Genomic DNA, 12,130 nt, shown 5'->3' on the forward strand with positions numbered 1-12,130 from the left:
CAGAACCAGAAATATCAATAAAAGAACTACATAAGAAATTGAAAGAATATGGAGAAATATCAGGGTACAAGATCAACGCAAATAAAAGTGAAGCGATGCCAATAAGTAATGTGGATTATACAGAATTTTTAAAAGAATTGCCATTTCAATGGCAAACACAAGCAATCTGACACCTAGGTATTAGATTAGATAATAATTTAAGCCACCTGTACAAATTAAATTATCAGCCATTAATGAAGAAACTAAAGGAAGACTTAGAACATTGGAAAGAATTACCACTAACGTTGATAGGAAGGGTAAATTGCATTAAAATGAATGTCTTCCCAAGGATACAATACTGATTTCAATTGTTACCAGTTCCCTTAACAGAGAAATTCTTCAATGAACGAAAAAGAATAATAAGGAAATTTTTATGGAAAGGGGGGAAACCGAGGACAGCGTTAAATAAATTAACAGAGTGGTACAAACAAGGTGGTTTGCAGTCACCAAACTTAAAAAATTATTATAGAGCAGCAGCACAATTAAGGTATTTATCAGATTTTTATCAGACAAGGGAAAAACCAGATTGGACTAAGATAGAACTAGATAAAATAGGGGAGAAGGTACCGACCGGAACATATACTTTATAAGTGGGATGAAAAGCTGGTGCAATATAAAAGCTCACCAGTACTGCAAAATTGACTCAAAACAAATTACCAACTACCAAAAGTATTATTGACGCAAAATCAGCTAATCCCTTTTACAATAGATAACCTTTCCTTTAGAGAGTGGGAGAGAAAAGGAATTAAAAGAATAGAAAATTGTTTTTTGGGAAATAATTTATTAACATTTGAACAAATGAAGTACAAATATGGAATAATTCATGGTACAATGTTTGCATACCATCAACTGAAAGCCTACTTAAAGGATAAATTGGGAAACAGACTGAGATTACCAGAAGGAAGCAGCTTTGAATATGTGATTACAGAAACGATGATAATAAAGATTTATAACGAAAATGTACATCAAGCTACAAGAGAAGGAAAATGATGAAATAAGCTATAAACCTAAACAAAAGTGGGAAAAGGATTTAAACATGGGAAAAGTTATGTTCTGGATCTATGAAGAATATAATAAACACAAGGTTACGCATGATACAGTATAATTGGCTACACAGGTTATATATCACGCCCCAAAAGTTAAAAAAATGGGATCCAACATTATCAGAGAGATGTTTTCGCTGTAAGAAGGAAATGGGAACAACAGTACATGCAATTTGGGCTTGTGAGAAAGTGAAAAAGTTTTGGGAAGATCTAAATCAGGTATTAAATAAAATCACAAAAAGCAACATACCAAAAAATCCAGAGATCTTTCTTCTAAGTAATATAAGAAGTAAAGAATTAGGCCTCAAACTGGATGAAGCACAAAAAAATTTATTATGATAACCTTAGCTGTAGCAAAAATATGTATAATGTCAACTTGGAAATCAGAAGAGAGCCTAAGAGTACATCAATGGTACATGGAAATGAATAAAGGTATTCCATTGGAAAAAAATAACAAATAATTAAAAAAATAAAGTCACATTATTTGAACAAATTTGGGAACCGTACATGGAGCATAACAGAGAGGGCCTATCGCGGACCTCCACCCCCTAAAATGATAGAAGGAGAAGAAGACAAAATGAACTGACCCAGTGTGTAAAAGTAGATGACACAATTCTTGTTTATTTTCATTGTGTGATGACATTGTTTAATGGTTTTATTGTATTTGTCAGCCACAAACGAGCCTGCAGCTGACGTGGACTTTTACCCCCTCCATAAATCTTCGTCCGCGAAGCCAAGCCAAAGAAAGAAAAGATTGTACATGTTGAACGTTTAATGGGTTTGGAGTGGGGTGGGAAGGGGGGGGGGAAAAAGGGGAGAAAATGCCACTGTGTATATTTAAGAGGAAAATGTTTGTATGTATTTTGATTGATATGGTTCACTGTGTGAATTTTTTTTTTAAAAAACAAGGTTCCCTTTACCTGCTAACCTTGTCTTTAATTCTGACAGGAATATACAAACTCTGTGCTCTCAAAATTTCACCTTTGAAGGTCCTCCACTTACCTCGCACATCCTTACCTGAAAACAATATCCCAATTCACACATTCTGGCTCCTTTCTCATTTCCTCAAAATTGACCTTTCTTCATTTTAGAATCTCAACCCAAGGCCCAGACCTATCCTTCTCCATAATTAACTTAAAACTAATGGCATTATCATCACTACACCCAAATGTACTTGACACATACTTCTGTCACCTGTCCGGTCTCATTCCCTGAAAGGGGCTCCTGTATTGCCTTCTCTCTAGTTGGTACCTCTATATATTGATTTGGAAAACTTTCCTGAGCACATTTGACAAACTCCAAGCCATCAGCCCTTTTACAGTATGGGAGTCGCAGTCAAAATGTGGAAATATAAAATCTCCTATTATCACAACCTTATGTTTCCTGCAGCTGTCTGCTATCTCGCTACAGATTTGCTCCTCCAATTCTTGTTGACTATTGGATGGTCTATAATACAACCCTTTGTGCGTGCACATAACTTTCCTGTTCTTCAGCTTCACCCATATAGCCTCACTAGACGATCCCTCAGGTCTGCCATTCTATCGCGTCTAAAGCAACTGAAGCCCAGAAGATCGAGCTGCCAGTCCTTCTCCTCCTGCAACCAAGTTTCACTAATGGCCATAATGTCATAATTGCACATGCCAATCCATGCTATAAGCTCGTCTGCCCTTTCTACAGAACTCTTTACATTGAAATTGATGCACCTGAGAATATTTCCACCACATACAGCCCATTGACTTATAACGGTGCAAGCAATTTTCACATCATCTTTTCCGTCCTCCACGCCTCTGGCACTCTGGTTCCCATCCCCCCTGCAAATCTTGTTTCAGCCCACTGGAGCAGCATAGGCAAACCTAATATGCTCAAAGAGAATTGAAAAACTTGAAACAAATTCCTCATTTTAGATGATGAACCATGGGTTTTTGTAAAGCTCAAAATCCAAACTATTAAACAAAACTCATACCTGAGCAAATAGATATTCCAATGAATTTGCATCCAAGAGAGGAGTTCCATTTTCTGTATTGTGGGAATCACAAATATTCTTTTGTTTTCGTGCAGGAGTATGTCTCCAGACAGGTTGTTCATTTTCATTGGATCCATGCCAGTTCCCAAAGAAGAACCTGAAGAAGGGGAGTTTGGTTGGTCAATGTATAGTAATGACGCACAGATGGATCCTCCAGAGTTGAGACACACAGAGCAATGGGCAGAGTTTTTAAATCTGGAAACCAGATTCCATGAATATCAACACAATTTTTATTTAATTTTCAGTTATCAATCAACAGGTACAATTCAGCAATCTTCAGTTTGTTATTAATTGGGGCATCAGGAAAACTCAGAGACCACTACTTCAAGTATCTTGTTTATATCATCATGCAAGATTGGACAATTGAGGTCAACAGGTGAAAACAAAGGAGTTGAAAAAGGAGACACTGAGCAGATAGCAGTTCATTGGACAATAGAGTTCAACAGCTGAAGACAAAAGAGAGAGTGGTCATCATTGGAGTAAGTCTTTGGCTCAACAGGCTTCGGTGAGGAATAGTTGGAGTTGAAGTCAAAAAAGGAACAAAAAAAATTTCAGTAGGTAGGTAGCGGTAAGGGAAGGCATTTTTACATTTTTTTTTCATTTAGTAATGATCAGTGGGAATGGCAGCCAAGGCAGGGGAATGCTCCCCTTGCAAAATGTGGGTCATCAGGGAAGTCAACAGTATCCCTGATTACTTCACCTGTGAGAAGTGCATCCAGCTGCAGCTCCTGACAAACTGAGTTAAGGAATTGGAGCTGGAGTTGGATGAATTATGGATCATTCGGAAGGCTGAGGGAGTGATAGACTGGAGTTACAGGGACACTATCATACTGAGGAGGCAGGAGGAGGGTAGATGGGTAACAGTCAGGAAAGGGAAAGGGAACTGGCAGGCATTGCAGGGCACCCTTATGGCCATCCCCTGCCATAACAAGTATACAATTTTGGATACTGTTGGGAGGGGGGGGGGGTGGAATTACCTACCAGGGACAAGCCACAGAGACCAGGTCTCTGGAACAGATTCTGGTCCTGTGGCTTAGAAGGGAAGGGAGGAGAGGAGGTGAGCTGTAGTGATAGGGGATTCCATAGCTCTGGGGACAGATAAGGGGCTCTGTGGAAGAGATCGAGTATCCCAGATAGTATGCTGCCTCCCTGGTGCCAGGGTCTGAGATATCTAGATCAAGTTCATGGCATTCACAAGAGAAAGGGTGAGCAGCTAGATGCTATGGACCATGTAGTGACCAATGATGTGGGTAGTAAGTTGAGGATATCCTGCAAGGATAGGTGCTAGTCTGAAGTACAGGACCTCCAGGGAAGTGATCTCAGGATTGCTAACGGCACCACAAGCTAGTGAGGTTAGAAATCGGAGGATAATGAGGGAGGGCTTCAGGTTTCTGGATTATTGGGCTCCCTTCAACATTGATCAAAAAGGCACAACAACATCTTTATTTTTTTTGAGATGTATGAGGATGTTACACCTCAGCCCCAGAATGCTGTTGGATTTCTATAGATGTACTATTGAGAATGTGCTGATATATAGTATATTGATGTGGTACGGGAATTGTTCTGCACAAGACAATGGGTAGTGAAAACTGCCCAATGGATTGTTGGAATGCAATTGGCTACCATCAAATCTATCTATGGGGATGCTATTTGGACAGGGAGAGGAATATCATTAAAGATGCAACACACCCTAAGCTTGAATTATCGGGCAGACATTATAGGAGCCTTCGCTCAAGAGCTACCAGACTTAAAAAGAGCTTTTTAAATGAAGCCATGAAAATGTTAAATACCAATTCACAGTGTTGAGCAGTGCTGCACTTGTATTTTTTTAAAAAACAATTTATTTTAGAATATTGTGGTCTTATCGTTCATGGTTTATTGTGTTTTTTTAATTGTATGTGCTTATTGTATTCTATTCTATTGCATTATATTCCAGTCTATGCTAATCATGTTCCATTGGCCGGTATACCAGCATAAAGTGTATCGCAAATGATTCAGGCAATTTACATTTCCAACTTTAAAAACAAACCTACTGTTGTGCTTCAACAGCATTTCAACTCTCATTGTGTGAACCGTTCAAGTTCATTTGCATTCTGATTATACTTTGATGAAACAGCATTCTTCAATCTACAGTGCAAACACACATACAGACACGTACATGCATATACCTGTATACATCCATTTATAATAAATATTATTAATAGTATTGTTTCAGCAGTTCCTCTGTCATTCAGCCGTCTCATTACTCATGGGATAAAACTGGCCCTCAGCTTGGTGATTCTGGCTCTAATACTTTATCTCTTTCCTCACTGGAGTAGCTGGAAAATATTGCATGCAGGTTGGTAAGGATCCTCCCTGATCTTACAAGCCTTCTTTAAACCATGACCCCAGTGTAATGGATCTGTGTCAATATTAATCTTTAGCCTGTTAAAAGTATTTCCTATATGTATCTTAGTAAAAGTAAGTTTGGGTGGACAGGGCTCATTTACATTCTACTGACACACATGGTTCTTTGTAGCTGGTCCTTGGCTTCAGCATCAACAAACACATTTTCATTTTAAACACCATTGACCACAGAAGCCAGTTTTAAAGTTGGAATAGCTGCTGACTGAAGTTGAAGCCAAGAGATAAAAGAATTTATGATGGTTATTGAGATACTGAAAACAATAGGTGTTATCTCAGAAACACCTGTGTAAATGCACAACCATGTTGTGTCCATGTGGGCAGACATCACGGTGGCATTAGTGAACATCAGTGTGAAAAGACATTATGAACTTCAAAGACAGAACTGATGTCACATACCATGTGACATGAGAGATTTGCTAGAAATATATTATTGAAATCCAAGATAGAGGTCAGTTTAAGGGAACTCACCATCCTGTTGAGACAGGAATGAAAGTAGCAATATTTCATGCAGAGGAGGAAAATGCCACCTGCGTTACTCCTGAAAAAGGGGAACGCAGAATAAATGGGTTTGGAATAAGTCACTTTCTGACTGCTCTTTTTAAAATAAAGAGTGCAGCCTCGTCATGGAAGAAAATTAAAGACAGGAAACTTGACCGGAAAGACAGAACTTATATTATCCTATTCAGAGGAGATACAATGCAAGTGGTTTTTAAACAAGTAAGACCACTTCTCATTTGTGCCAAAAGATGGTTACTCCTGTTTGAAGAGTATCTCTGAAAGACAGCTTATCAAGATGTGAGTTTAAAGAGATCTGAAAATATAATGCTTAAAAGTGCTTTATAATTATTTCTGACCTGAAAATTTGAGACCTTCAAGCAAGACCAAAATGATGCTTAAGTTTTAAAATTGACTTTTCAGAGTTTGGGACTTTAATACACATTTACATTACACATAGTGGGGGTTTAAAGTAGAGCTTAAGTTAGAGATAAGGAAAAAATGTCATGTTATTATACTTTAATATAAACTGGTATTTTGAATTTACCACGGTCTGGTGAATTGTTGCTATTGCTGTTCCTCTCTTTGTGCTAACAAAGTCTCTTTAGACCCTAACAAAATTGAGAAGGTTGTTACTTTGTAACACCAGTGAAATCAGATTGATATTGTGGGGTGGGGTGGGGGGGGGGGGGAGGAGAAGGAAGACCCCAGTAATCCTCTCTGCTACTTTTATGGTCCAGTGAATTGACTTCCAATCCAATGCTCGACAGCAGTGTTCTTCACACTGCCCCCTAAACTCACATTTCACCTCAAGCAATCCCAATGCTATAAGTGTTCTGATTAGTAAGAGATTGCTTAAGGTGGTAAGTGAGTGGAAAGAAAAAGGTTTGAAAACAACTGTTTTAATCATACCTAATTGATTAGTTATGTGTACTATTTCATAACTCCAAAGGAAATGGGCCAATGGCAATTTTTCTCAAGCAAAATATTTCAGGAACAATTGGGTCCAGAGCAGTGATTCTCAACCTTCCCTTCCCACTCACATCCCACCTTAACCAATTCTTTACCAATCACTGAGCAATTATTGCATAAGGATTGCTCTATGTGGAATGTAGGTTTAGGGGGGGCAGATTGAAAACCACTGGTCTACAGCAACCATATCACATTGTGATGCAGCTGGCCAGGACACTCTGGATGGAATCCCTGTAGAAAGTTGATAGAATGGTGGCCGGTAGTCTTGCCTGCTTCAGTCTTCTCAGGAAGTGTAGCCACTTTTGTGCCTCCTTGACAAGCGAGGAGACGTTGTGTGTCCAGGATAGGTAACATCTTAAGTGGACTCTGAGGAACTTGGCGCTCTCTACCCTCTCCTGTACCAATCTATTAAAATGTAGTGGAAGGTGGTCGCTCCTGGTCCTTCTGAAGTCTACAATCACCTCCTTTGTCTTGTCCACTTTGAGACTTGTTACTTTCATGCAAATTGACGGGATTTTCCACCTCTTCTCTGTAATCCAACTCATCGCTGTTGCTGATGAGGCCAACTACTGTCATGCCATCTGCAAGCATGATGACTCTGTTGGAGCTGATCTGATATTGCATTTGTGAGTTCAGTAGCACAAACAGGAATGGGCTGAGCACACAACCCTGAAATGCACCATTGCTCAGTGTGACAGTGTTGACATTCTGCTACTAACCCAGACAAATTATGTTCTTTCTGTTTGGAAATCCAGAATCCAATTACAGAAAGTTGTTTTGAATTCGAGTGAGGACACCTTCTCCACCAGCCTCGGGTATGATTGTCGCTCGTCAACAAACAGCAGCCTGGCATTTGAGGCATTATTCTTGAGGTGGGTCAAGATGGAGTGGAGGGTCAAGCCTATAGCACTGTCAGTGAAACGGTTCTTTCTGTAGGTAAATTGAAATGGGTTAAGTGTCTCTGGGAGATACCTTTTGATGCATTCCATCACCAGACACCTGAAGAATTCATAATGGTGAAGGTCATTGCCACGGCCGGTAGTTGTTGATGCCTGATATTGTTGCCCTCTTTGGTACCGGGATATTAGTGGCTGCCTTGAAACCTAAAGGGACAATGTACGGCTGTAATGCCATATTGGAGATGTCCGCAAGGTCCTCCGTCAGTTGGTTTGCAGAGGATTCAGTACCCAACAGAGTAGGTTGTCTGGTCCTACTGCCTTGTGTGGGTTCACCTTACCTCAGCCATGCCTATTGTTACGAGCCCAAAGGATCCCAAAACGCAGTAGCAATAGGCATTTACCAAGACAAGTAGTTACTTAAACAAAAAATGTTTTAATGATCTTTAAACATGAAAACAGAATTAAACTTTAACTTATCTCTATTAACTTAACTAAACCCAACATAACCTCCTTCTAATTCTAAGCACACGTATATGATGTGTGTGTAAATGTAAGAAAAGTTCTTTGGTTCACAGTTCAATCTCACTTCACATTCTCCCGAGTTCACTGGTTGTAGGCAATTCTTATTATGTGCACAGAATTTAACATGTATAAAGTTCACCATGCTTTGGCGCTCAAAAGGTAAATGTTTACCGCTCAGGAAGGTTCTTGTAGGGTTTGCAGAGAGAGATTTGTTGTTCCAGGATTTCCACAACTGAGGTACCACCATTAGTCACCTCAATGTCTCGCTGATGAAACTTGCCCCATCAGGGTTCTCCAGATGATAACCTATTTCTTTCAGGCTACCACAGAGTCCCTTTCTATTCCCCTTATTCCAAGAGAAACATCAGGCAGATAGCACTTCCAGCCATCTGCCACTTTAGAGCTTTCTGTTTCAATTCCAACAAGTTTCTTGGCTTGCACTGTTCAGCTGCTTTCAGTGTCACACACACACTGGCTGAGAGAGCTTATTTCACCCTTCTCTCTCTCTCCAACTGCCAGAAAGCCCATGTGACTCTCTCACTTGCAAAACCCCTGACCTTCTCCAGCAAGCAACAGGAGTTAATCTTCTTGGTCAAGCTGTTGTCTTTCTTCTTCTTTGGCTTGGCTTCGCGGATGAAGATTTATGGAGGGGTAATGTCCACGTCAGCTGCAGGCTCGTTTGTGGCTGACAAGTCCGATGCGGGACAGGCAGACACGGTTGCAGCGGTTGCAAGGGAAAATTGGTTGGTTGGGGATGGGTGTTGGGTTTTTCCTCCTTTGTCTATTGACAGTGAGGTGGGCTTTGCGGTCTTCTTCAAAGGAGGTTGCTGCCCGCCGAACTGTGAGGCGCCAAGATGCACTGTTTGAGGCGATATCAGCCCACTGGCGATGGTCAATGTGGCAGGCACCAAGAGCTTTCTTTAGGCAGTCCTTGTACCTCTTCTTCGGTGCACCTCTGTCTCGGTGGCCAGTGGAGAGCTCGCCATATAACACGATCTTGGGAAGGCGATGGTCCTCCATTCTGGAGACGTGACCTACCCAGCGCAGTTGGATCTTCAGAAGCGTGGATTCAATGCTGTCGGTCTCTGCCATCACTTCGATGTTGGAGATGAAGTCGCTCCAATGAATGTTGAGGATGGAGCGGAGACAACGCTGGTGGAAGATTCCTTTGAACAGCAGCATCAGTGAGCATATTTTTAATCACGGAGGTAAAATCTTTTAAGTTTTTCAGTAAAAATGACTGCCTGGCAAGCAAGAGGGAAATTTGACTTTGCCCATTTTTCTTTTATTAGCCACAGTCAACAGTGGAGCTGTAAACAGAAGCACAGAAACCAGCTACTTTTCTTCAGGGGAAAAAAGGTTGGCACATACTTAGCTACTTGTTAAACTGCATTTCTTCACACACATCCATACAAATTATAAACAAGATCTTTCAGGATGGCAGCTTTCTTCAAATCTTTCCTAAGCTCGAAGATCTTGGGGTATATTAAGAAAGCATTCTTCAATAAGTCAGCATGTGGCTGAATTTGTGCAAGGTATCAAAGGCTGGCAACCAGACCCAGGCCCTCGTGCTCCAAGACTCAGTACCATTGAGCATCAGGGAACTCAGAAATTGATTTTTATGTTTTGATATAAATGAGCTTGTCTTGGGTTTTCCAGCTGTACCTTCTTCCAGGTTCCAGGCAAGCACCCTCTCCAAAATGACACGATTTTTGATGCACCTCTTATGCTCAGCTACAACCAATTATATTTTGGAGCTCTAAAGGATTTTTAATTGCCCTAAACAAAAGGAGCTAACAATACAAATTCCAATTTCTTACTGAAAGACTCTGAAGACTACCATCTCTAGGTTCAAGAACATTTTATTTCCAGAATCTACCATCTCTAGGTTCAAGAACATTTTATTTCCAGAATCTATCTCCACTTCTTATGCTAACCATGGACTGCTCCATCACCACAAATAAATCCCAGCAAAATTGTAACGACACTTTTTTTTCTTGCTCTGTTAACGTTATCCACCCTTTATATTTTTTATCTATATTTAATTTAATGTATAGTACTTTAGTGTAGCTTTTTTTCATTGTTTGGCTCCAGCAAGAATTTGGATGCATTGTACAATGTATATGCCAATAAACACACTATTATATCTGCACGAAAACCAACAAGGACGGGTCAGATACAGCAATGAGCTCTCTGAACCCTTCTCCATTAACAATGGCGTGAAGCAAGGCTGTGTTCTCGCACCAACCCTCTTTTCAATCTTCTTCAGCATGATGCTGAACCAAGCCATGAAAGACCCCAACAATGAAGACGCTGTTTACATCTGGTACCGCACGGATGGCAGTCTCTTCAATCTGAGGCGCCTGCAAGCTCACACCAAGACACAAGAGAAACTTGTCCGTGAACTACTCTTTGCAGATGATGCCGCTTTAGTTGCCCATTCAGAGCCAGCTCTTCAGCGCTTGACGTCCTGCTTTGCGGAAACTGCCAAAATGTTTGGCCTGGAAGTCAGCCTGAAGAAAACGGAGGTCCTCCATCAGCCAGCTCCCCACCATGACTACCAGCCCCCCCACATCTCCATCGGGCACACAAAACTCAAAACGGTCAACCAGTTTACCTATCTCGGCTGCACCATTTCATCAGATGCAAGGATCGACAATGAGATAGACAACAGACTCGCCAAGGCAAATAGCGCCTTTGGAAGACTACACAAAAGTGTCTGGAAAAACAACCAACTGAAAAACCTCACAAAGATAAGCGTATACAGAGCCGTTGTCATACCCACACTCCTGTTCGGCTCCGAATCATGGGTCCTCTACCGGCACCACCTACGGCTCCTAGAACGCTTCCACCAGCGTTGTCTCCGCTCCATCCTCAACATCCATTGGAGCGCTTACACCCCTAACGTCGAAGTACTCGAGATGGCAGAGGTCGACAGCATCGAGTCCACGCTGCTGAAGATCCAGCTGCGCTGGATGGGTCACGTCTCCAGAATGGAGGACCATCGCCTTCCCAAGATCGTGTTATATGGCGAGCTCTCCACTGGCCACCGTGACAGAGGTGCACCAAAGAAAAGGTACAAGGACTGCCTAAAGAAAGCTCTTGGTGCCTGCCACATTGACCACCGCCAGTGGGCTGATAACGCCTCAAACCGTGCATCTTGGCGCCTCACAGTTTGGCGGGCAGCAACCTCCTTTGAAGAAGACCGCAGAGCCCACCTCACTGACAAAAGGCAAAGGAGGAAAAACCCAACACCCAACCCCAACCAACCAATTTTCCCTTGCAACCGCTGCAATCGTGTCTGCCTGTCCCGCATCGGACTTGTCAGCCACAAACGAGCCTGCAGCTGACGTGGACTTTTTACCCCCTCCATAAATCTTCGTCCGCGAAGCCAAGCCAAAGATATCTGCTATGTTTATGGTCTTTGTTATATTTCATATTACTAAAATTAATTCCTTTTAGTTATATAAAACTTGAGGGCATCTTACTAGACTCCAAATTCACTCTCATTCATGAGGTTATTATTTACTTGAATTAACAAAATTATTTGAATTTTTTTTCCCTTCAAACATGCAGAATTGTTAAGAATGATAATTATAAGATCAAAAAAATGAACAAAAGCTAATAGCATCAGCAGAAATGTCCAAAGGACCACCTCTTTATGGATTGAGCTCAAGTCTGGTCTCTACTTTGGTTGTGATAGAAAATATTGCATTACACATTGAACAGTA

At 41.1% G+C, this 12,130-nt stretch overlaps 1 protein-coding gene across 3 annotated transcripts in view; it reads right to left on the reverse strand.

Annotated features, from left to right (window-relative positions):
- The window catches only part of jak1 (Janus kinase 1), a 154,774-nt gene that overhangs the window by 87,136 nt on the left and 55,508 nt on the right, over positions 1-12,130 (reverse strand). For all 3 annotated transcript variants that reach the window (XM_069938345.1, XM_069938344.1, XM_069938343.1), the window contains exon 4: positions 3,046-3,202. In XM_069938345.1, the coding sequence (XP_069794446.1) occupies positions 3,046-3,202 (157 nt within the window). The remainder of the gene's footprint in view (positions 1-3,045; positions 3,203-12,130) is intronic.

Source organism: Narcine bancroftii, chromosome 5, assembly GCF_036971445.1.
Source record: "Narcine bancroftii isolate sNarBan1 chromosome 5, sNarBan1.hap1, whole genome shotgun sequence".
Taxonomy (NCBI): Eukaryota; Metazoa; Chordata; class Chondrichthyes; order Torpediniformes; family Narcinidae; genus Narcine; species Narcine bancroftii.